This window comes from Mauremys mutica, chromosome 5, assembly GCF_020497125.1.
Source record: "Mauremys mutica isolate MM-2020 ecotype Southern chromosome 5, ASM2049712v1, whole genome shotgun sequence".
Taxonomy (NCBI): Eukaryota; Metazoa; Chordata; order Testudines; family Geoemydidae; genus Mauremys; species Mauremys mutica.
In genome coordinates, this window is record NC_059076.1 from 101,418,783 (window position 1) to 101,445,325 (window position 26,543).

At 43.8% G+C, this 26,543-nt stretch overlaps 1 protein-coding gene across 2 annotated transcripts in view; it reads right to left on the reverse strand.

Moving 5' to 3' along the window:
* The window catches only part of TBC1D1 (TBC1 domain family member 1), a 192,101-nt gene that overhangs the window by 155,891 nt on the left and 9,667 nt on the right, over positions 1–26,543 (reverse strand). For both annotated transcript variants that reach the window (XM_045018773.1, XM_045018774.1), the window contains exon 2: positions 24,080–24,584. In XM_045018773.1, the coding sequence (XP_044874708.1) occupies positions 24,080–24,496 (417 nt within the window). In that variant the 5' untranslated portion in view covers positions 24,497–24,584. The remainder of the gene's footprint in view (positions 1–24,079; positions 24,585–26,543) is intronic.

Below are 26,543 nucleotides of genomic sequence, written 5' to 3' on the forward strand. Positions count from 1 at the left end.
TAAATACAACTTGACACAAATCACAAGTAAAAAATCATCTAGTAAATAAGAAATGCATCATTCACCATTTTCTAATATAAAAATTAAAAATCTGAATATAGGTAAATTAAGCTAAATAACTGTTTACACTATATCTATATACATTTATTTATTCTCCTGATTAACAGAAACAAAACAGCAGCAGCACCACATTTAGAGTAAAAGTTATATTTCATTACCAAATAGCCTGTGTCATGGGGTGTCCACTCTACACAGGAGTGGAAGCCCTGGGGTCCTACAAAGGAGCAGTTGGGGTGAGTCCTCCAAGCAGCACAGAGAAACTGCATGGAGCACAGCGAATCAGAGAAGGGCTGCAGGAAGCAGCCAATCCAGGGCCAGCAGGCCCATATAAGAAGAGTTGCAGTGCAGAACAGGGTCAGTCCCTGCTGAGGAGTACCTTGGACAGAGCAGCTGCTGGCAGGGACCAGTGGAGCAAGAGCGAGTTTCTGACTGGCGGCTGGGACTGGGTAGCTGAATGCCTTGAGGTGAGAGTGAAGAAGGTGCTGGGGAAGTGGCCCAGGGAATCATAGCAGCATTGAAGGAAGTTAAAGAGGCAGAGAAAGAGGTTGCTATTTACAGGGTCCCTGGGTTGGGACCCAGAGTAGTGAGCAGGCCTGGGACCCTCCCACTCACCACTGACGAAGTGTCTGGATTATTGCACAGTGATACCCCTCCCCTACCCCCCAGAAGGGGGGAAACACAGAGCAACCCAGCCAGAGAGCTGAGTCGTGAAGAGGACGTGGCGGTTCCTGAGGCTGAGAGAGAAGCTGCGGGTGAGACTGAGAGCAATGGTGTGCAAACTACAAATGGGGGCATTGACCTCAAGAAAATCCCAAAGTGACTAGATGCCTGCCCAGCGGTGAGAGGTGCGCTCCATGACACCATGTTTTAATGCTCATCACTTAGTGAGAATCAACCCTTCTTTAGGAAAATAACTAAAATGTTCAAATGCAAAACAAAATTAAAACTGATTTAAACAAGTTTTCCTATTTGCAGATTGGTGATTTAAATTGCATTTATCTCAATCAATTTACCATCATAGTTATTGCTAATTATTGTTGGCATATAATTGTAAGCAGAGTCAGGATGAGCCCCACCCTGACATCTGGTGGTAAATTATGGGGAGTGCGGAAAGAAGTTTCGGTTATTTGCATTGGCACTCCCACCCCACTTAGCATACCGCAAAGCAGCATGGGATGATTATTTTCACAGCTGTGGGACCCCCAATTTAGTTGTTATTGGGGCAGGAACAATGAAATGTTGTCACCCTGATTGGGTAAATGGGGAACTACAAAATTGTCTTGTGATGGGGGGTTTCATTGTCAGCAGGATAGCGCTTGCTAGACGGGGGACATGGGTTCCAAAACCCATTGGAGAGAGAGGCTGGGGACAGGTATCTGTACTTGGTGGTGCAGGCTCCTTGTGTGAGCCAGAAGCACCAGTTCCACTTATGCTTCTCTCCACTGTGGAATGTCAGAGTTAATTTTTGATTCCCTTAAGAATCTAGATGCAGGTTACTGAGCTGAATTCACTGGTACTGGGACTCCCCTACTATGAGCTGAAATCACTGAAGAGCTGGACTTGCTGAGCTGGACTTGCTGAGCTGAGAGCACTGTGCTAATGAGTGGAGCTGAAATCACTGAAGAGCTGGACTTGCTGAGCTGAGAGCACTGTGCTGATGAGTGGGGGAGCCTGAAGCAATACTGGCAGAGCGGAGTGGAGCAGTTTGTGCAGCCACTGGGTGAGTGGAGCTAAGCAGCTCGTGAGGACGGCTGGAGCGGATCACAGGACAGCTGGTGGACCAGAGCAGCTGGCAGAGTGGAGCAGCCCACAGAGTAAGCGGAGCTGAGCTGTTTGCGGGGACGACTAGTGGAAGCAGAACCCCACGAAGAGGCAGGGCAGTTGGCCCCGAACCACGTAAGGTGCCCCTTTCTACCTAGGCTGGGGAGGGGGACCTCTGCAAAGAGACTCTTTAACTCTGGGCTGCCTGACCTGGGACAGAGACTTTTGAATTCTAGGACTTTTGGGACTGTGGGTGATTTGGGGGGTTGCTGGACTCAAGGGCCCAGAGAGAAGGACACAGCCCAAGTTGCTGGGGTGGGTCTTTGCTCACGGTTTGACCTATGAACTCCAGTTGAGGTATTTTCCAAATTTCATGCTTGTTGTTGTTTATCTTATGTAATTAAACCTTTTCTGCTACACCAAGAGTCTGTGCTTGCGAGAGGGAAGTATTGCCTCCTTGAGGCGCCCAGGGGTGTGTGTAAGATTTTTCCCAGGTCACTGGGTGGGGGCTCGAGCTGGTTTGCATTACGTTGTGGGGAAGGGACCCCTAGGTATTGAACCTGGCCCTTGCTGCTATCATTTCAGCCTGGCAGAGGGGTTACATAATTAAAATAATAAGTCACAATCTAAATTTAGGAGTTCCTTAATTATCGCCATCTAATAATGTGGCAGCCTGCTCAATGTATAAAGCTTTTTACATTTAAAAATATATATTCAAGTCAAAAGTTATTTCTTTTGGATGAAACAAATAATGAGTGTCTCTCTCCTTTTGTTCTATTCAATATTCTTAATCTTTGGTGAAATACTACTTTTGATAACTTAATGGTTAATGTCTTCAAAGTGCTTTCCGTGTTAAAGCTCAAACGATGTTAGCCAGAATAGACTAGCTAACACATTTTGAATTCTAGTGTACAGTAAACAGGTCCTTAGGACTACTTTACCTAGTAAATACCATGCTGAGGTCAGGAAACGTGCTTTTGTTTGGCCTGTTTAGATAGCACCAAACCCTGTTACAAAGAGCTAGGTGAAAAATGGGTACAAGATGTAACGGGGGGAAAAAACTGAAGGTGTTTCCATTTTGCCATTTGAAATTTTCCCAGATATTTACACTTAAACTTTTATTGAAACTATTTTGAAAATGATTTAACATTTTTCACTGACCTAAAATATAATTTCTGATCAAACAAATTTCTATAGGCATTCTGAAAATGAGAGAATCAACCCCTTTACATACTGAAATCTGAGTTACTCCTGCAGATTACCGGAAGACAAAAATTGGCCCTCATGGCCCAGAATCTGGATATGGGCGTATTATGTCAAGCCTATAGCATTTCTGACAGTTAACGTGTTTTCGTGCCTACCAGATATCCTGGAGAAGGAACTAACAGACATTCCAGAACATTAACTGATGCCAGATACCAATCACTGTTGAGCATATGCCTTGTTTTATCTATTTAACAGATAAAAATAAACTCAATTTTCCTAGAAAAATGCTGTCCCTTAGAAAGCTAGTATTTCAAACCCAGAGGCACCACTTTACCTGAATTCTGCACTTTGCCATTGATTTCAAAGTTTTGGATCAGGCTCTAAACTTAAAGACAAGAAATTCCTCTGGTGGTAAGAAAGTGAACTAAGTAACAGTCCTTCACGAAAGATACTGTGATATTTGTAACACAACTTTGGATAGCCACTAAGTGGCACTTGAACACTTCATCATAAGATGTTGCAAACTGTTGTGGTGAAGGTTGGAAAAAATAATCAGCCATCCCCTGGATGTCTAATCTTATGTGAAGAATGAAATTTACATTCTGCTATTATAGGAACTCTCTAAGGACTTGACTACATGGCAAAATGTTTCTGGGAAATATTTTGTGCTGTGCCTTGTTGCCGGCACAAAGGCCCGAGGCGACAGCAACAGTGGTTCGTTGCCCGGAGTGCCTCGCTCCAATAGACACACCAGGGTGGAGAAGCAAAAAAAAGGTTTATTTGAGATCTCAAAGCACGGTACTTGGAGACAACAAGTCTCAAATCAAGCACACTCCATACAAGCAGCTCTCTCTTTATACATGATTTCAACTAAGCATCTTTATTACCCCCCACTGCCCAGCTCCCCCTTCCCCCCCCCTCTTCTCCCTCCCTTTTAGTTCCCATACAGCAAATACATTATAAAGTAGCAATTACTCTAAACAGGTTAAATCATACTTGGCAGAAAATACATCATCTCGTTAGTAACTTTTCTTGACCGGTCATTCTGTTTCACTCCCTTCAGCCAGGTGCAAGCAGGCTGTATAATTGCCTCCTGGTTCTGATAACCAGTTGCCACACATTCCATTCTTTCCATCTGGCCTGTGGGGTTAATTAAAGTCTAAACATGGAAGCGGTTCGGACAAGCAAGCCGGCCAAAGGCCTGATACAGGGAGGCCTTATTGGCACTGTCATTTTCCACCCCTCTGTTAACACTGGGCCATGCCTGGTGCCACCAACAGTCTCAATATCAGATCCACGTGGCTGGACCCTGGAGCTCCACCTGTGCAGATCCAGTTGCTGGCCTGTGGCCTATATTTGTCCAGCCACAGAAGTCATTCTCTTGGGAAATGTTTCCCAAAGTCCCATCTGCAGAGTGAAATTAATGGAGTGCAAAGCAGCAGCAGCATAGGACTCTCATACCTTCACCGGGCAAAGGAAAGTATTGATTCTTATTATGTGGTTTATTACTCTTCTTCACTTTGACGTAGAACAGGAGGAGAAGTCGTGCTGCTGAAGTATTTTCATAATAAATAGTTTCTGTGCTTATAAAATGTCTCCTCAGCTTTGCTTTTGTGTTGAACTCATTAGTCAGTCAGAGCCCAAATCTGCTGCCCTTGAGGGCACAGGTTAAGGTTTGGCTGTTCACTCAGGCCTTTGCTTGAGTGGGACTGATTGTAGAGAGGATTTGGAGCAATTTCAGGAAGGTAGTCCATTTAGTTTGATATTAGGATTTTTTTTCATTTTTTAAAAAATACATGCTTAGAGCTTTTCCTACTAATCCATTTTTTAAACAGAAAAATAAATAAAAATACCTGTAATAGCTTCATACTGCCTTGTGATCCCACAGTTATGAACATTCACTCCATATATCAAACTGTCTCAGAGAGAATTAAAATCAAAGTTCCAGATAAGCTTGTAAAGCATCAAAGAGAAAATGAAAAGTATTTTATTTTTATTGGGTCAAAAAAATAATTGTTCCAGTGGGCCCCATTCCTGCAATCTGATCCAAGCCAGAAGACTCTTGAGTCCGTGTAGATACAAGGGATTGCCTACACAGATCTGCCCATGGGATAGGGCACGTAGTTTATTTGTGTTTGGCCAACAGTGGTCTTTTAAACAATTTTTTAAAATATTCTGTCTGCTTTTAAACACTTTTCTGTTAGCTAAAATTACATTTTTCATAGTGTTTTGTTATGTATAAAAGCTGACATTGAACAGTATGAGTCAAGACTGAATATTTTTATGGAAACCTGCTCTTTATCAGGCCAGTTTCATCTCTTCTCTCAAGATTTCACAGTTCTAAAACTGATTATCATCAGGTGTATGTTTAAAAAAAATCTGGATCTTACATGCTTTGATGTCTTAAGACCACTTTTAATTACAAAACACATGCTGGTGAATTCAGATTTTCTGACTTCTTAATGTGGAATTGTATTCCAAATACACGTTTGTTCTCCTAAATGTCTTTCAGTCTTCAATTAGCTTTAATAAATCACAGCAAAGGTTAATTTCAGGAAATGCAAGAAACTTCCTTTCTCATCAAACCCGGTCCCTTTGCAGTCTCATACATTCAGCTCAAATGCCTACGTACATGTAAGCCATATCTGCTGTTTGAAAAGAATAAATCAGCATTCTTTGTAATGTTAATTTTATATTTGCTTGTTCATCTATTTTGTTATTTGTATTGCTGTAGTGCCCAGAAGGCTCGCTCTTGGTTGGGGCCCTGTTGTGCTAGGTGATGTACAAACACAGTCTCTTACCTGAGGATCTTACATTTTATTTCAAGGATCGGCAACCTTTGGCACACGGCTCACCAGGGTAAGCACCCTGGCGGTGCGGGCCGAGGGATGTGCTGGCCGTTGCTTCCCGCCACCGCCATTGGCCTGGAACAGTGAACCATGGCCAGTGGGAGCCGCGATCAGCCAAACCTGCAGATGTGGCAGGTAAACAAACCGGCCCAGCCCACCAGGATGCTTACCCTGGCGAGCCGCGTGCCAAAGGTTGCCTATCTCTGGTCTATTTTATGACTAAATGCAATGTTAGTATTAACAGAAGGAACACTATGATCTTTAATGGGACTGCCAAATGTTCAAATTCATTTTCCAAATTAAGTTACCCTTAAACTACAGCTCCACCAAAACTTTCTTCTAAGAGACTAAAGTTTTAAAAATAGGTTGCAAAGGGATAACTTCTTTTGGTCAGAATATTACCAGTAAAGCAAGAAGATGGCCAACACCAGTGCCAGTGAGACAATGCAATAAGGAAAAACAGGGTAGTGAATTTAATTAAGCACCAAGAAGTTTGGGAATAAGGTTAAAACCACAAAAGCAAAGAAGAGATTGCCACACCCCATTCTACTGCAACATATTCAGTTGTCTAGATGTGGGTCCACCACCATCTCTAAGGCATAGTACAAACTGACTGTCATCTTTTACAAACAGATTATGAAACTTGAGTAAGAGATTTATTTAGATCCTCAAATCTCCAAAAGAAGAAGGGACAAGAGTGAAAAATGACAAGGGGTCAGATTCTCCCCAGGCAGGGTTAAGAAAACTCCATTACTTGGATGTCATGGTTTCCTTGGTATTTATTCGCCTAGGTCTACAAGGTTTGCCTCCCACACAAAGAGCAGGAGGTTCTGACTCCAAAGCCTGTGACTTTCCCATTATTTATGCAGTTCTGTGCCATTTACTTTTGCAAGGCCTCCTGTGCTCTTTCATCTGAAGGTACTTTTCACAGTGCAAGTTAATACTGTCCCTGTCATTGTTTGTTTATTTATCAAACTCCTTTGGGAGATAGGAATTGCTCTCATCTGTGGAGCGCAGCCCCAATGGAGCATCCCTAGAACAGCATTCTCTCCCTCCACCCCGTTTTCATCTCCTCTCTATGTACAGGTGTGCCAAATTAAATTACTCTATACTCTCTTTTTTTCTACCCAAGTTTGCCTTAGCGTGAAAGCCTGTCTTGGAGACACCTATATCCCAATTCTCAGGCCTAGTCAAGCTGAGCTCAGCACAGGAGCCTGGAGAGGCAAAGGTGGATTTATACTATAGAATTGCTTTAAATTATGCCCAGCTGTCCCCAGGTGCCGCTCTGCCAACTGAGGATCATTGGCCCACAGAGGCACTATGGACATACACTCTGTATCCAGTCCCCTACCCCACAATGCTGGAGCTAGTGAGTGGGTGGCACCGGGTTGGTTATATGGTCTTCACCACTTGGGAACTGCCCCACACTGGGTCAGACTGTTATCAACTCAACAGTCTCTTTTGCATAAAATGCCTACCAATCACCTGTTTATAGAAACAGAGAAACACAAGATCCCTTCTTTTCTTTTTGTGTAATCACATACTGTTGCTTATTGAACTTCAAGCACATGGAATCTTAGAACACAGCCGTGAACAATAGTGCTATGTAAAAAAGGCTGTGGAAGGTGTGCTCATACTTTTCCTTCAACCATTCTCCCCTGCACTAGTACCATATATGACTGGGAAACTGCATTTCATTGCACAGTGGCGCAATTATCATTTCCAGCATTAAAAACATATAAATGACTTCTTATGCAATAAAGTTCCTGAAACAAGCTAACGGTGGTTTTACAGTCAGTCGGCTCTAAACACCCCTGCACAAGTATATTGAACCGGTTACAACCTGTATGTGGGAAGTCTCAGGAAAATTTTTGGCACAAGATGCCAAGGTTTCCATGCCCACAGGTAAGGGGAATGAAAGAAGCAAAGCACATAGAGATTTGCAACACCTAAGAGAGGAAAAATTTGTCTGAAGGAGCTCTTGAGCCCTCAAACAACTTCTAATAGTGTGAGAGAAAGAAAGAAACCAAATACAGACTGTTGGGAATGTGGCTGGTATTGTGGTAGATAAATATTGCCTTCTAGAGAGGAATAGTGGTCAAGTGGCTAAGGCATTACCCTTAGATCCAGAAGATCCAAGTTCAATCTCCTATTCTGATAGATGCTACATGAAAGGCTTTAGGCAAATCACTTAGGGTATGTCTACACTGGAAACTTCAACGCGCTGCTGTGGTAACGCTCCCACGGCAGCACTCTGTAGTGCAAGTGTGGTCGCGTGCGAGCACTGGGAGAGAGCACTCCTGGTAATCCACCTCCATGAGGGGATTAGCGCTGGGAGCACGGCTCGGAGCCTGTCTACACTAGCGCTTTAAAGCGCTCAGACTTGCTGCGCTCAGGAGGGTGATTTTTCACATCCCTGAGCCAGCAAGTTAGAGCATTATAAAATCTAAGTGTAGACATGCCCTTAGTTTCTCTGTACCTCAGTTCCTCATCTGTAAAATGGAAATAATAGGGAAGAACTATCAAACAGGGGCATTTATGAGGATAGCTACATTACTGACTGTGAGATGCTCAGATACTATATTAATCATAGGCCTGTTTAACCTGTCTCAGGACATGTACTGGTCCTGATAAGTGAGCAGCACCAAAACTCTGATACTCAGCAATGGAAAATGCCAGTGGTTAAATCAGCAGCAAGTTTGTAAGCACTTTTTGTAACCTCAGTTCCACTATTCTGCATTTCTCATATATAGTTCTCAATTCTCAACAATAAGAGAGAGAGAACACCACATTTATGATGAATGTAGGCAACTTGGCTCTGAGATGAGGGTCACTGTAGCAATATGGAAACACACTGTGATATTACAGATACAAATTATCTGGATAGTGCTTATTTTTAAGGGTCAAAATCTTAGACCCAGAACTTCTCCATGACACCACCAGGCCATCCACTGATTCTGAATGTTGTTGACCCTTCTACTTCAGTCGCAAAACGCCTATATAGCCACCCAACACAATGACCTCCTCATATACCACATACCTGCCATAGAACTGGGTGGGGGGGACTTCAGGAGGAGCAGTGCTTCCCCAGTGTCCTAATGGGAGCAGGTTTCTCTGCAGCTGACAACTAGGAAGGCTGAATGAGCCACAAAGCTTAAAACATTCTCCTTGGCCCTAAGCCAGGGAATGACGATGGTATTGGGCTGAAGATTTCCGCCATTTGGCAATCCAGGGTTGTTGACGGAAGGTTACACAACATAACTCCTCCCCCCGTCCCCCCCAAAATCATAGGAGATTAAATCCTGGCCCCACTGAAGCCCATGGCAAAATTCCCACTGACTACCTGCACAGCTTCTCTGCCTGTACCTCCACTCCCACAGAAGTACTGCAAGTATACTACTATGTGCAGGGCACTGTGTAGGGGTCCTGTCAATGTGTGAACTGCACCATCAAATCCCCTTGCCCTAGAATAGCTAGAAAACGAACATTACCCCAGACAGATACACTAGAGCAGGTGTTCTCAAACTGCGGGTCAGGACCCCTAAGTGAGTCACGATCCCCTTTGAACAGGGTCACCAGGGCTGGCTTAGATTTGCTGGGGCCCAGGGCTGAAGCCTGAGCCGCACTGCCCAGGGCCAAAGCCAAAGCCTGAGGGCTTCAACCCAGAGTGGCGGGGCTCAGGTTGCAGGCCTCATCCCTGGGGCTGAAGCCCTTGAGCTCGGGCTTTGGCGCTCCCCCTATCCAGGGCAGTGGGGCTTGGGCAGGCTCAGGCTTTGGTCCCCACTCCGGGAGTCATGAAGCATTTTTTCTTGACAGAAGGGGATCATGGTGCAATGAAGTTTAAGAACCCCTGCACTAGAGAAACAAATGAAACGCACCACCTCTCAAGCATAATTTCAAACTTTGCCAGGATTTCACCCAGGAACTCCAAGAACCTGTTCTAGTCTATTTTCCTTCTGCAAGAGCCCTACAAAGGTTATGGAAGCTGAGGAGAGTCAGAAAAAGGGTCACAAAGAGCTGCAGAAAGTTCCCTGAGAAAAAGGGGGGACTCATGCACAAATCCCCTACTCGTTCCTTTGCACAGCTCCCAAGCACAGAGTAGCCTCAGGAAAAGCTGGCCCAGCATGGATCCTGTTTACTCTGTGACAACTGGTTACTGAACCCTGGCAGTCACATTACATAGTGCCGTGTTTGGATTCTACACTCTAAAACCCAGGGTGACTCTGTTAAGAACTGTAGGCCTAAAATATTGATCTACAAGTTCACATTGTTCTTGGTTTGTTTTTCTTTCTTTGCTTTGTTTTCGTTTTTTTAACAAATGCCTCAGAATTTTGTTCCCCTTTTCTCCCCACTACCAAAAATAAGTAGCAGCAGCTTGCAATTTATGAGCAATCCTGCAAGAATAAACTAGTATGTGCTGATGATTTAGGAACAAAATGAATAGGGCCAGATTCAGCTGTGGGTTACTCTGAAGTGAGTATGGAATAACTCCACTGAAGCCAACAGAGTTCTGCTGGTTTTACACTGATGTAACCAAGAGTGCAGTCAGACTCACAGGTTAAATCCCGATAAGGTTATCAGAAACAATAGTATATAAAACAAATTGCTTTAAAAATTATTCCAACAAATACCTTGCTTAAATTCTTCTAACAAAGAGATGCTTAGGAACACTGCTATCTTAGTGTCTAATGTCAAAAATAAATTACATAATAATCTTCAGTCATGAGGCTAAACCTACAACAAATACTTTGAAGTTCATTGGGTCTTTGCTGTCCTTTTTATAGCTAAATAATGTAGCCCTCACCAACTCTCACCCAGACTCTGTGTGCAGCTTGGCAGAGAGCTAAATGTTGATTACCCGAAACCAGAGTATGTCAGCCTATAATCCCACTCAAGTCAGATCACCTACAACTCACAACACAGTGTGCTGTACTTAATGTGATGCAACATTACGTGTGTTAGTGTGAATGTCACGTACCATGGCACATTTAGAACACAGGGTTCCTACAAAGCCATTTGCCAGAGTAACCGCTTAGACAATCTATGACATTAAAAAAAAAAGTCAATAAACCTGCCAAAAAAGGATAAAATTTCTGTGCACCAAAGACGACTAAGCTAACAGGAATTAGTACTGTTAGTACTAATTAGTACTGTTAGTACTTAGTTAGTACTGTTAGTACTTAGTTAGTACTAAAACTAAGTGTTTTCAATGTTGTCATAGCCATGTTGGCCCCAGGATCTTAGACAGACAAGGTAGGTGAGGTAATATCGTCTATTAGATCAACTTCTGTTGTGGCAGGGACGAGCTTTCGAGGTCAGGTCACCTGAGGAAGAGCTTTGTGTTACTCGAAAGCTTGTCCCTTCCACCAACAGAACGTGGTCCAATAAAAGATATTACCTCACTTACCATGTCTCTCAGAAATAAGTGTTCCATTTTTAAAATACACACAATAAATGCAGATGCTCCCCATCTGTGTCCACCAGGGGGCAGATCCAGCAGCAGTGAACCAACAGGAATTTTGCCATGAGTAGGATCAGGCCCTATGCTGGAGTTACCATCCACTGGTTCTGCACAAGCATGGATTCAGTGGCCCTTAGAGTATGTCTACACAGTAATTAAACACCTGCAGCTGGCCCATGTCAGCTGACTCAGGCTCGCAGGGCTCAAGCTTTGGGGCTGCAAAATTGCAGTGTAAATGTTCAGATTTGGGCTGGAGCCCAAGCTCTGAGACCCTGCAAAGGTCCCAGAGTTATACTTGTGTAAAGCTGGTGTAACAGAGTGGAGAATCAGACTCTACATGTTTTTGTGCCTTCTGTAAAAAATTTGATGAAAAGGTTTAATAATAAACCATATCCCTGCATGTTATGAACTGAAACCCAATAGTGTTATGGGACAGAGCTATCACAGCAACATGGGCCCTTGAATGAGCTCCACTGTTGTTCCTTCTATGCCTGGAAATTGACACCCAAGGAACAAAATTATGAAATCTATGATAAAGTGTTACCAACCATCAAGGCTGTATGTTAGCAGTGGTGCCACCAATTAGAAGGTGCACACTTTCCAGTCCAGGTGTTCACAGATCATAAAAATTTGTAACATCTCTGAACTGCCACAGCTCTTAATCAACATCAGATACGTTGGTCCCTCTTCTTTTCTAGATTCCGTGACCTACCATCTGGAACCCAAAATGGCAAATCCGAAGCATTATCCCGCAAGGGGGGAGTACCTGAATAAGGGGGATAAACTTTCTGAACCTGTCCTACACTGAAGTCCTGCCATTCTGTAAATGTGCTGGCCAACACCAATCTTTTGGCCCTTGTAAAGTCTTCACTGCCCAATGAACCGCTTGCGGTGACATTAATGTCAGCCAATTCTGACCCAAACTTCTCAGTCAGAAATTAGGTACTCTGGTTCATGGATCACATTTATATCCCTCACGGACCACCCCTGCTTACTGTGAGGCATGTGGCCAGGCAAAGAACCCCATGCCAAACTTCTAGATGCCCTGATCCTGCTTCCAACCCCACCCCAACCCTAGGCATCTATCTCAATGGACTTCACCACTGATCTCCCCAACTCTCAGGTCTGCATAGCTATACCAGCCATCATCAATTTCTCACCAAAAGGGGCGTATTTCATGTCTTGTCAGAAGATTTCCACTGCAGAAGCGACGGTTCATTTATTTTTTGGCCACATCTTCAAGCTCCATGGATTACCAACCAACATTACATCTGATCATGGGCCATAATTTGTCTCTGATTTTTGGAGAGAACTGTTCAAACTCCTGTAAGACACCCTACACATTTCATCCTCTTCCCACCCCAGACAGACAGACAGTTGGAATGGGTAAAGCAAATTCTAGAACAATAGCTTCACTGTTTTAGGTTCCGACTTTTGCCAGATTTGCCTTCAACAACTTCAATCACATATCAAGCCACCAAAGTCCCTTCTATACCAATTATGGCTTCCACCCCCGATTCCACCCATCTGTACCACCGACTGCCCATGTCGCCGCAGCCTCTGATTTGGTTCAACATTCCACCACATTCAAGAAAAATTAAAATCACACTGAATATCTGACAAGGAGTAATACAAATGATATGCTGATCTCCACCGACAGAACCATCCTCCCATGGCAGTCAGACTCAACTCTTGGATTCCCCACAACCTTCAAGGAACCTAAACCACCATTAGCATACCCCATTCTAGACAGATTAACCCAGTGACCTTCAAGCTCCAGTTACCCTTTATTATGAATATACATCCAGTATTCCCTGTTTTCTTGTTAAAGAAATATATGGACAACTTCTTTCCTGGATGCACACAACCACCTCCATCCCCCCATCATGGTTCAGGATCAGAAAGAATATGTGGTGAGACAGATCCTGGATTCTAAGTTCCTCCAAGGATGATTTATATACCTTGTTGCCTGGGAAGGGTATGCCCCAGCTGACCATGGGAACCAGCCAGTAATGTACATGCACCCGACCTCCTTCAGGAATTACATCAATCACACCCTGACAAGCCAGCCAAGGATGCTTGGAAAGCATCCCAGGGGGATTGGGGAGTCTATAAGGTGATGAATCAGCCCTGAACTAGAGCCTGATTAAGCCACATGCAGTGATGAGTCAGTCCTGTGTTAGGCTCCAATCCACAAGCCAGGAGCTGTCTGGTGACTCTCAGGGCACATATATAAACCTCACAGGAGAAACAGCAGCTTAGTCTGCTCATGGCTTGGAATTCTCCCTTGCATGATAGTGCAGTGTGGTGACACACTCCACAGGCCTTAACCTGCTCCAGCCCTGTTCTGGCTGCAGCCTCGCTCCCAGCCCTACTCTTACCTTGTTTCAACCCTGCTCTTGCCTGCTGATTCCAGCTCTGACTCCTGTCTCTGTCCTCTAGACCCAACTGTCACCACTCCAACCACTAGACCTATTTACCACTGCTCCAGGCACTAGGCCTGATTATCTCTGTCTCAGTTTCTAACACATAGGGCCAAGAATCGATCACTGTAGGACCCTACCAGAAACACACCCACTCAATGATGATTGCCTTTTTACAATTACATTTTGAGACCTGCCAGTTAACCAGTTTGTAATGCATTTAATGAGAGTGCCATGTTTATTTTATATCATTCCAGTTTTTTTTATCAAAATGTCATGTGGTACCAAGTCAAATGCCTTACAGAAGTCTAAATCTATTATGTCAACACTATTACCATTATCAACCAAACTTGTAATCTCATCAAAAACAAAATCAAGTTAGTTTGACAGAATCCATTTTCCATTAAACCCATGGGTATTGGCATTAATTATATTACCCTCCCTTAATTCTTTATTAATCAAGTCCCATATCTGCTGCTCCATTATCTTGCCTGGGATCAATGTCAGACTGACAGGCCTATAATTACCAAGATCATCCTGTTTACCCTTTTAAAATATTGGCACATTAGCTTTCTTCCAGTCTTCTGGAACTTCCCCAGTGTTCTGAGACATATTGAAAATCAGCATTCTTGTTCTGACAACATCCTCAGTCAGCCCCTTTAAAGCTGTTGGATGCAAGTTATCAGGACCCAGTGATTTAAAATGTCTAACTTTAGAAGCTGCTATTTAACATCCTCTTGAGATATTAATGCAATGGAAAGTGTCTTATCATACAACATGACTACATCACCTGTTTTCTTCCCAAATATAGAACAGATATTTATTGAATGCTTCTGAATTTTCTGCATTATTATTGATAATTACACCGTGATCATCAAGTAATTGATCAATATCATTGTTAGGATTCTTTTTGTTCCTAATATACTTTAAAAACTCCTCATTTTTCCTTAACTCTGTTGGGCATAGATTTCTTTTTGTGTCTCTTTGCTTCCCTTATCAATTTTCTACAATTCCTAGCTTCTTTGATTCATTACTATCAACTTCCCCTTTTTTCCATTTGTTTTTATATATAAAAAATTTATAGTTGCCTTCACATTCCCTCTAAACAGGGTCAGTTTTTTTAACCCATATGGCCTTCTTCCTCAATTGTGGCTTTTTTGGGCACCTAGTAAAGTGTCTTAAACAATTCCCAATTATCATTCACATTTTTCTGATTAAATTCTTCCTCCCAGCTGATTTGGCTCATAATGGTTTTAAGCTTTGTGAAACTGGCCATTTTAAAGTACCGTGTGCGTGTATATTTTGTTTGCACATTATAAATGTAATCAGGTCATGATCACTTGCACCTAAGCTACTATTAGTTTTTAGTTCTGTGATCAGTTCCTCTTTATATGTCAAGACAAGGTCTAATATGGAATTCCCCCTTGTTGGCTACAACACTTTTGAAGTTAGGAAATTGTCATCTATAATATTTAGAAATTCCGAGGATGTTTTAAGACTCACAGCATGAGACCTCCAGCTTGTGTCACTCCAATTGCAGTCACCCATGATCATGAAGCTTCTTCCCTATGCATTATAGATAGGTGCATAAGAAGGCAGTCATCTTGTTCCCTAATGTGATTTGTGGGTCTGTAGCAGACACCAACTAATACCCCATCCTATGCTTTGTCTGTTAGGACACTGATTCATAAGCATTCAAGATAATTTTTCTTCCCTGACCCACCTTCAGTTCTCCCTTCCACGCCAACATATCTGCAGCCAACATGGAGCATACCTACCAGACCCTCAGGCAATCAATGGTCAGCCTGTACAATTGCTATGACCATGGCTCCCCACACAGGGGATTCTGCTGTGTGGAAGGCATTGTGTGGGAGTCAAATCTTCTTGCTGTAGAGCAGGGGTTCTCAGTCTTTTTCTTTCTGAGCCGCCCCGCAACATGCTATAAAAACTCCACGGCCCACCTGTGCCACAACAACTGTTTTTCTGCATATAAAAGCCAGGGCCAGCATTAGGGGCTAGCAAGCAGGGCAACCCTGCAAAGCTAAATTGCTCAGTTTTCCATTTCAGTCCCGGGTGGCGGGGCTTCAGCTTTCTACCCTGGGTCACGGTGAGTCTAATGCCAGCCCTGCTTGGTAGACCCCCTGAAACCTGCTTGTGGCCCCCCAGGGGGCTTCAGATCTCTGGTTGAAAACTGTTCCTGTACAGTAGCTAGAAAACTAACATTATCCCAGACAGATACATCAGAGGAACAATTGAGACACCACTTCGCAGGCACACTTTCACTCTCTGCAGAATGAAGACTTTGAGGGTGCACATATCTGCCTTCTTCATGATGCCCATCAGAATCCTGCTTGAATCAGTTGTAACATTTCTCTCCACAATAAAAGTGAATGATTCTATCCCATGTTTTTCATTAAAGGATTAACAGCCCTGATAAACACAAGAATGGCAAACTGATTAGGGGAAAAAATAAGAACTGAAGTTAACCTTTTCCCAAAGCTGAACTTTTGTGCGGCTTTCATTTGTGCATGCTTCTGCTTTTCCTGGTTCTGCAGGAACCACTGGAAATCTCACAGAAATGCCCGTTCCCATAAGATGCCCAGCCTGGGTTTTCAGACTGAAAAAATTTGGAGGGTTTGAATAAACAGCCAAACTTCAGTTCTTATCAGAAATGAACCTTCAAATATGCTACTTCACTAACTCCTAGAGAGTGGTGAGAAGGATTTTTCATCACTGCATTGCCAAGTGGAATTTCTGACGGCCAATCAGATTGTTGGATCTGATTGTTGGATTCACTGACCACTTAAAATAAACACAACTCTGCTCTGAAGAACACATTTCTGGATAAGTTGGTCTCTGATGTACTGTATCACAGATTTTGCCTGATGCTTCTCTCACACTTATGTAAATCAAGAATATCATCATAGAACTTAATTGCTTTACAGAAGTCTAAAATTTGTTTGAGTAAAAGTATAATTATGCCCAATTTATCCTATATCTAAGCCATCTTTAATACATCATTAGATCAATTACAGAAAAGTGACCAAATTTCCATTTGCCATACAAAACATCCATCAGGTAAAATGAATACATGTACATGAAGCCAATGATTTGATATACCAAAGAAAAATCATTGTAATGTGGTACAAAATCAGTGTCTCCTAAACTGAAAACAAATATAGAGCTTTACCACTACATTTATTTTCTATGAAAATCTTGTCAGTTATGTAGCAGTAGGAGACCAATATCCTGTAACAATGCTCTATCAGCTTGTAATTATCTGTCTCTCATACAGTTCTCCCCAAAGTGGATTTAAATGCTCAAAAAGGTGACAGACTAGAAAGAGCAACCACTGAAGTACTCTGTTTACCCCTGGAGAACAGCAGTACAGGTTTCCCCACCTTCACTTCAGTCCACCATACCTCTCCATCCATAAAATCCCAACTTGGGAAGGGAGGGAGGGAACTGTATTTTAAAAAAAAAAAGGCAAATGGAAATTCTGCATTTCTGATGTAAATAATTTTCAACAATAAAGCTGAGGAAGTATCACATTTGTGTGGAACATAAGCCACCTTGGGACCAAGATGAATGATCCATCAAAATGAGGGACACTGGGCACTATACCAACATACAAGTCTACACTATGACCTAGAGGGAATATCTCTAGGAATTACAAAGCCCACTCAATACCCAATCACTCTGCTGAGACTGCCAACAAGGTTACAACATGTGATGATGAACTGTGTGTTGTAGAACCCTGTCCATTAGAAATCAGACTCAAATCACCAGCTTGTTTGTTTTATGTATGTCATCAACTGGAGGTGACTTTTAGTCTAACAGCTTGGGAGTCACATTGTACTCTCCTGTGGTTAACTCGCGGTCTGAGGACAAAGAGTTTAGGAAACTACAATAGTGTCACCTTGCAGAATTTTCAACTAATGGTCCCCTCAGAGTGGGACCATAGATGAATCGCGTGGTTCAGCCTCCAAATCCTACAGAGTTCAGGGATTTGCATGAAATGGGGAGTTCTAGGCGCTTTGACCCTGTCCCTCTATAAAGATGCTCTTGGCTCTTCTGCCGACACCTATGCAAAAAACCCTCTTAAGGCATGATCAAATGCAGAACAGAACATAATACTGCGTGGGGCAGAAGGACTGCATGTGCAGACATTTGCATGGTTCTGAGCTAGGTCCCCAAAGGAGTTTAACACATACAGTATGTCCCCTGATACTCTCCTCCATTTACCCCTATACTCCATCCAGAGCAGCTAAGCCCTAGCCTCATGGTGCGGCAACAGAAGGGATTCTATAAGTTCCTAGGAAGTGATGGAACCATACCACAATGGGTCATTGGTTCCTTCTTGGGCAGGGCATTTCAGAAGAAGGGAAGTTTGGCTACAAAATCTTAACACAGAATCATGGCATTATTTGGAATTATGTAGAGTTCATTACTTGGAATAGTAGGATACAGAGCCTTTTACCTTCTAAATCTCTGGTTTAAATCCAGGCAAAATACAAGGGCACCCTATCTTATCCACAGGAGGGTGTGCCCACTGGTCTGGATTTAAGTCAATGCTCTAAAGGCAAAAGGCTCTGTATCCCATTACCAAAATATTTTACCCCAGAATAGGAACAACATTCTTTCACAAGTGATCAAGCCTACAATCTGGTTCAGTTTGCATATAAAAAAGTGTTCAGCTAATGAAATCTGGTCTATTCAGAACACTGTTGCGGAGATACTTTCTCACTCTCTGTTGTTATGGCTATGCTATCCTCTCGCTTCAACACCCTCCGCTGGCTGTCTCATTTCCATGCACTAAGTTCAAGCTTTCTATCACCACTTTCAAGGCCCTTCACAATTCTGCTCCTGTCTCTTACCACATTGCCCCCTCCTCACCCTGTCAATTATACTAGTCTTTCTTATTTGCTTCTCCCACAGCCATCTTCCTGCCTTCTTCTGTCCACTGCCCTCTCCTCCTTCAAATTCCACCTTTGGACTTGCTTCTTCCCTGATGCCCACAAGCAATTGACCAATTAATTATGGATAAGGCAAGAGGTAGTGAGGTATATATAGTCGACATATATTTGTTCATTTATATGAATTTTTAAAGAATACTTAATGTACTACCCAGCAACAGCCTTGCATTCAATTTTAAAAATTATCCTATATAAAGAAGAGTGACGTGGTTTCAGGAATTGTTTGGTAGTAGGATTGCCACCCTTCTAATTGCTGGCAACTGGACCCCCAAGACCCCGCCCCTACTCCTTCTCTTCCCCAGACCCCTCTACCCCACCTCTTCACCCAAAGCCTCATCCCTTCCCTCAAGGCCCTGCCCCCATTGCTCACTCCTCTCCCCCCCACCGTTGCTCACTGGATCATCTCAAGGAGCCTCCTTGCAGGTATGAGGTGGCCCTGGCTGAGCAGGGGCTGGCACAAGTTAACAGAATCATAGAAGATTAGGGTTGGAAGAGACCTCAGGAGGTCATCTAGTCCAACTCCCTGCTCAAAGCAGGACCAACACCAGCAAAATCACCCCAGGCAGGGCTTTGTCAAGCCGGGCCTTAAAAACCTTTACGGACCTAGGTGACCCATTCCAGTGCTTCACTACCCTCCTAGTGAAATAGTGTTTCATAATATCCAACCTAGACCTCCCCCACTGCAACTTGAGAGCATTATTCCTTGCTCTGTCACCTGCCACCACTGAGAACAGCCTAGCTCCATCCTCTTTGGGACCCCCACTTCAGGTAGTTGAAGGCTGCTATCAAATCCCCCCTCACTGTTCTCTTCTGCAGACTAAATAACCCCAGTTCCCTCAGCCTCTCCTCCTAAGTCATATGCCCCATCCCCTGATAATTTTCATTGCCCTACACTGGACTCTCTCCAATTTGTCCACATCCTTTCTGTAGTGGGGGTCCCAAAACTGGATGCAATTCTCCAGATGTGGCCTCACAAGTGCCAAATAGAGAGGAATAATCACTTCCCCCAATTTGCTGGCAATGCTCCTACTAATGCAGCCCAATATCCCATTAGCCTTCTTGGCAACAAGGGCACACTGCTGACTCATATCCAGCTTCTTGTCCACTGTAATCCCCAGGTCCTTTTCTGTAGAACTGCTGCTTAGCCAGCCAGTCAGTCCCCAGCCTGTAGCGGTACATGGGATTCTTCCATCCTAAATGCAGGACTCTGCACTTGTCCTTGTTGAACCTCATCAGATTTCTTTTGGCCCAATCCTCCACTTTGTCTAGGTCACTCCAGATGCCATCCCTACCCTCCAGCGTATCTACCTCTCCCCGCAGCTTAGTGTCATCTGCAAACTTGCTGAGGGTGCAATCTATCCCATCATCCAGATCATTAATAAAGATGTTGAACAAAACTGGACCGACCTGGACCCCAGGACCGACCGTGGGGTACTCTGCTTGATACCGGCTGCCAACTAGACATCGAGTCATTGATCACTATCCATTGAGCCAGCTTTCTATCCACCTTACAGTCCATTCATCCAGTTCATACTTTTTTAACTTGCTGGCAAGACTACTGTGGGAGACCATATCAAAAGCTTTGCTAAAGTCAAGATATATCACATCCACTGCTTTCCCCATATCCAGTTATCTCATCATAGAAGGCAATCAGGTTGGTCAGGCATGACTTGCCCTTGGTGAATCCATGCTGATTGTTCCTGATCACCGTCCTCTCCTCCAAGTGCTTCAACATGGTTTGCTTGAGGGCCTGCTCCATGATTTTTCCAGGGATTGAGGTGAGGCTGACCAGCCTGTAGTTCCCCGGGTTCTCCTTCTTTTGTTTTTTAATGATGGGCACTATATTTGCCTTTTTCCAATGACCCAGCACCTCCCACACCCTGCAGCAACCAGACTTTTGGTTCAGGTGTCATTTAGGGTTGCCAGGTCTCCTTTTCAACCAGACTTTCCAGTCAAAAACCAGGCACCTGGCAACCCTAAATAGCACCTGGACATAGAAACCAAAAACTGGACTGTCTGGGTAAAATCCAGACGGGTGGCAACCCTATTTGATAGCGCTTGTGAACTCATAACCATATATTTTTTGTTGTAATTCAAGACTGGTTTTTCAATCTAATTTGCGCAGGAGCCCTGTCTTAATGTGAATTCCATCTACATCAGCCACAGCCTTTTCCAGATTCATCCACAGAGATGCAAGTGGTTGTGGACCTTGTATCTTACAACGTTTTAATCGTGGAGACCTTTTGTCCTATAAAATAGATCAGATGTCTGTCTAATTATTACAACATTTTGGAGAGAGTCTCAGGGGGGTTGGTAATGAAAAGTAACACTTAGAATAAGTAATTAAATTTTCCATAGCTGCAAACACTGTATTAACAAGTTATATTTGACCCAATGGAGAGATTTAATTTCTCCAACGTACCCAAATTCTGCCTGAGTTTTTCACAAAGGTGAGATCATAACTTCTAAACTTTTATTCACTAAAACTGGACTGGTAAATAACTATAGTTAATCCAGTGTAAGTTCAAGACCCGCTCTGTGGGGGGTTCGTATACAACAAGGTTTTAATACTTCAGCTCTGTCACCAAGCTAATTTGGACTGTTGTGTCTCTTTCTGAATAACAAGCACAAATAGAAAAAATATGCAGAACATTTTTTGTCCATCCTAGGAGCAACAGAGAGGAAGCTGACCATGCCAACACAATCTAAATATGGAAAACTGCTGTTTGATTCCTCAGAGCAAATGTTGCAGGCAGTGAAAGGAGTCCTCTGGGACAAGAGATCTAATGGACTGGAGCAAGAGACTGCTGAGTCACTCAGTCCACAGAAGTTAGTCTTCTAATATTTGTTTCTTCTATAGAAGAACAAAATGGAGATAGGCAATTCCAAATTAAAACAATAATGATCCTAGACTATGGCCCGTGGGCCGGATCCGGCCTCTCAGGGCTTTGGATTGCCCCCCGTGGCCCCACGGGCCCTGCGCCACTCTCAGAAGTGTCCGGCACCACTTCCCTGCAGCCCCCAGGCAGGAGGGCAGAGGGCTCCATGTGTTGCCATTGCCTCCAGGCACTGCCCCCCCCCCAGCTCCCATTGGCCAGGAACAGGGAACCGCAGCCAATGGGAGCTTTGGGGGAGGTACCTGGAGGCGCAGCAAGGGCAGTGCATGCGGAGCCCTCTGCCCCCTCCAGGGACCGCAGTGCTTCCTGGAGTGGCGCAGCGTGGGGCCAGGGCAGGCATGGCACTGCCACCCCAGAGCCTCTTTAGGGAAGCTGTGCCAGGCCGGAGCCCGAACCCCTCCTGCACCCCGCTCCCCAACTGCCTACCCTAAACCCCCTGCCTGCACCTCGCACCCCAACTCCCTGCCCTGAGCCCCCTACCACACCCCGCACCCCTCCTGCATCTCAACCCCCTGCCCTGAGCCCCCTCCCGCAGTCCGCACCCCTCCTGCACTCCGCATCCTTCCTGCACCCCAACCCCCTTCCCTGAGCCCCCTCATACACCCCGCACCCCTCCTCTGCCCCAATCCCTTGCCCTGAGCCCCTTCCTGCACACCACATCCCCTCCCACACCCCGCACTCCTCCCACATCCCAACCCCCTGCCCCGGCCCTGCATACAATTTCCCCACTCAGATGTTGCCCTCAGCCCAAAAGGTTTGCCCACCCCTATCCTAGACACTGCTGTGCTCCCAATCTGGGTACCCTGCTGTCTCAATACACAGATATCTCTCTCACACACACTTTGATAAGCATACACAACTTTCAGTAATGTTAATGGGAGTTGCATGCATACATCAGAGACAGAATAAAAGGACACTGTAAAGGAGAACAAACGGAGATAAGGCAATTCCGAATTAAAACAATAATGATCATAGACACTGGCATCCAAAATCTATGCAGGGCCGGCTCCAGGCCCCAGCACGCCAAGCGGATGCTCCACCAGAGCCTGCGGATGCTCCACCAGAGCCGCGGGACCAGCGGACCCTCCACAGGCACGCCTGCGGGAGGTCCACCGGAGCCGCAGGACTGGTGACCGCCAGAGCGCCCCCCGCGGCGTACCGCCGTGCTTGGGGCGGCGAAATTGCTAGAGCCGCCCCTGAATCTATGGATACAATTGAAACTGGAAACCCAAGTCTTTATATTTCCCCCTCTCTCTTATTTCAAATAGCTCCAGGAGTCTGATCAAGCAGGTGGAAATAGTACTTTGCTTTTCACTTTGTTGTTACAGAAGAAATTGTACTGGAGGTGATCAAAGTTGTTTATTAACCATGATCCTAACAAAACCACAACCCACACAATGAACTACATAAGTACATATTTAACAGCTTCTTTCTACTCAGTGCCAAGTCCTAAAACATCTACTCCCCACCCTTAAATGCATACATCTTATATCTTATTGAGTAGCCCATTTTTAATTTGACAGTATTTTCTCACTTAAGTGCTTGTGATTTAAGTTCTATTTGCCTGTTAGTTTACTTAGCTGACATTTTATCTTGGGGGAATTTAATTAAAGCTGTGTCCATAACCACGTATCCAGCTCTGAGCCAGGCACTATGAGTTTGGTGTTATGCCCTGTCTTGCTCCAGAGCAGGTAGCTGTAAGTACATAAATCAATCCAATCAGCTGTACACATGCAAACAGTCCCTCTGAGGTGCTTCAGTGGGGCTACTCTCGTGAGTGAGGCATAAAGGATTTGGCCCAATGTGAGCTCCACATCCAATATTAATAACTACATCTTAGACCTCAATGGTGCCACTGCTTTGCCCACTAAACATCAGTGGTCAGCTGCAGAAACCTAATGCCCAGTTTTACTCACCTTATTCATGTGAGGATGTGGCTTTAGCAGATTACTGACTTGAATCAGAAGAGCAGAATTGGATGCCTATTTTTAGCACTACAGCCTTCTCAGAGGGAACACAAGCTACTCATATAATGTAGGATTGGAGAAGGTCCAAGGCAGTTTATGGGTGAAATTCTAGCCCCGCTGACATCAATAGAAAAACTCCCACTGACTTCAACGGGGCCAGGATTTCAGCCCATATCACTAGCTTATTGTAAACTAAGCTCCGATCCTGCAAAGACTGACACAGGCCTAACTTCACACAGTAAAACTGAGAGTGTGTAAAGTTCGGCCCACGTGTTAAGTCTTTGCAAGACTGAGGTCTTACTTTGTAAAAAGAGTTTAAAGAACTCAGGCTGTAATGAAAAGATCCAAAGATCAGAAAAGCTACCTCATTTTGAAATACACAATATTAACTTCTCTTGTGCATTTACATCATGCCCTATAAATCAGCTTCTAATATCTCATGGAGCGAAGCAAGCTCTGAGAATTGCTTTTTTACTTACTTTTGTTGGATCAGCAGCTCTGAATACATAACAGATACTTTGCTGATTTACTGCTCCATCCTTTATCAGACAAGCAAAGTAACTTGGATCGTGGCTATTGTGAATCAGCTTGTGGACATGCTGTGGCTTATATTCAAACAGGCTGGAACAAATCAAAGGATCCCACTGTTGGCTCTTTCCTGTGTCTGGTTCACATCGCAGGCCTGCTGGTGAAACATAAAGCCGGATTTGGCTGGTGCTAGGTTCTTCGATGGAAGATTGCATACTGAGCCGCCGAATCTCTGCCACAATCCAAGGAAGCACTGGCATGGTGGTTAGAGAATGCACTGGCAGAGAACCAACAAGCTGGAGACTAAAATCCACTGAGATATCAGTGGGTGCTTGAAGTTTTTTAACTTTGAATGATAGGGGCTCCATTTTATAATCATCAAGGAAGCCAGGAATAATCCACCAGAGTTTCAATTCCCAGGAATGAAGATTCCTTTCATTGCACAGTAGTGGAATTCTGAAAGGAAAGATATTTATACAGTTTCAGGAACAGTCATTTAGAATTTTCTATTTAAAAATAATCACCAATAATGGAAATATTTATAGGGCATTTCTACACTGCAATGTAAACTCAGGGTTCAAACTCAGGTTCAAGCCTAATCCTCCTTCCAGTTACATACAAATCATGCTAACCCAGAGCTTTGACCCCATGGTTTGAGGGTTTGAGCCTGAGTCAAGCTGGGACCCAGTGTTCAAGACCTACTGCTCTGCAGTATGGGCACAACCCTGCTAGAATCATGTTCTGGGAGTCTGACAAAGGTATCCCACAGTTCCACAGGCTTTCTTTGTCCTCTTGACAGTCAAGTTTGGTGAACAGTCAAATTTTCCCACACTTCACCATGAACAAAGGGCTAGAGCAGCCACATTTTGGGAGGGCTCTAGGAAGTCTGGGATCTAGGTAGTTCAACTCAGGCCCGCATAATGTAGTGTAGATGCCGGAATGCCAGGTTGGGACTCAGGGTTCAACCATTTCAAACCTGGAGTTACAAATAGGTAGAAATGCTCAAGCCCTGTGTTAACAAACCCAGAGTCTTCTAACTCAAGTTCTACTAACCCTGGGCTTACATTGCAGTGTAAATATACCCATCGATTTCAAGACCAGAAGGCACCATCTAGTGTAACCTTCTGTATACCCATAGGTCTTCGCTGAATTAATTCCTGCTTCAGATCCAATAGCTGTGGTTGAACTAGACCATATATATTAGAAAAACATCCAATCTTGATTTTAAAATTGCCATAGATAGAGAATCTACCACAATCCTGGTAAATTGTTCCTTGAATCTGTCACTATAAGGCATGTTTTCCAATCCTTTAGTCATTCTTGTGACTTTCCTTTGAGCCCTCTCCAATTTATCAACATCCTTCTTGAATTGTGGGTACCAGAACTGGACACAGTGTTCCAGCAGCAGTCATACACAGGCAATATCATCCCCTCTACACTTCCTCAAGATTCCCGTGTTTATACATCCAAGGATTGCATTAGCCCTTTTGGCCACAGCTTTGCACTGGAAACTCACATTCAGCAGATTATCCACCATGATCCCAAAGTCTTTTTCAGTCATTGCTTCCCAGGATAGAGTCTCCAATGCCGTAATTCTGGTGTGCATTCTTTGTTCCTAAATGTATGACCTTACATTTGTTTATATTGAAATGCATATCATCTGCTTGTGCCCATCTTACCAAGCGATCCGGAGCGCTCTATCAGTCTCCTGCCCTCTTGATTATTTATCACTCTCACAATATTGGTATTACTTGCAAACTTAATCAGTGATGATTTTATGTTTTCTTCCAGATCGTTGGTAAAAATGATAAATAGCATAGAGCCAAGAATCAATCCCTGCAGGACCTCACAAGAAAAACAACAGCTCAGTGATGATTCCCCTTTAAAATTACATTTTTAGACTTATTAGCTAGCCAGTTTTTAATCCATTTAATGTGTGCTGTGATAATTTTGTATCCTTCTAATTTCTAAATCCAAGTGCTATGTGTATCAACTCAAATACTTCAAAGAAATCTAACTATGTAACAAACAACACTATTACCTTTTCAATCAAACTTACAACCTCATCAAAAAATTATATCAGGTTAGTTTGACAAGATCTATTTTTGATAAAACCATGTTATTTATATAATCCTCCTTTAATTATTATTTAATCTAGAGAACATAAGAATGCCATACTGGGTCAAACCAATGGACCATCTAGCCCAGTATTCTGTCTTCCGACAAGGGCCGGTGCCAGACACTTTAAAGGGAATGAACAGAAAGGGGCAATTTTGAGTGGTTCATCCCCTGTCATCTACTCCCAGTTTCTGGAAGTCAAAGGCTAGGAACACCCAGAGCATGAGGTTGCGTCCCTGACTATCTGGCTAATAGCCATTGATGGACCAATCCTCCATGAACTTAAGAACTTAGAAG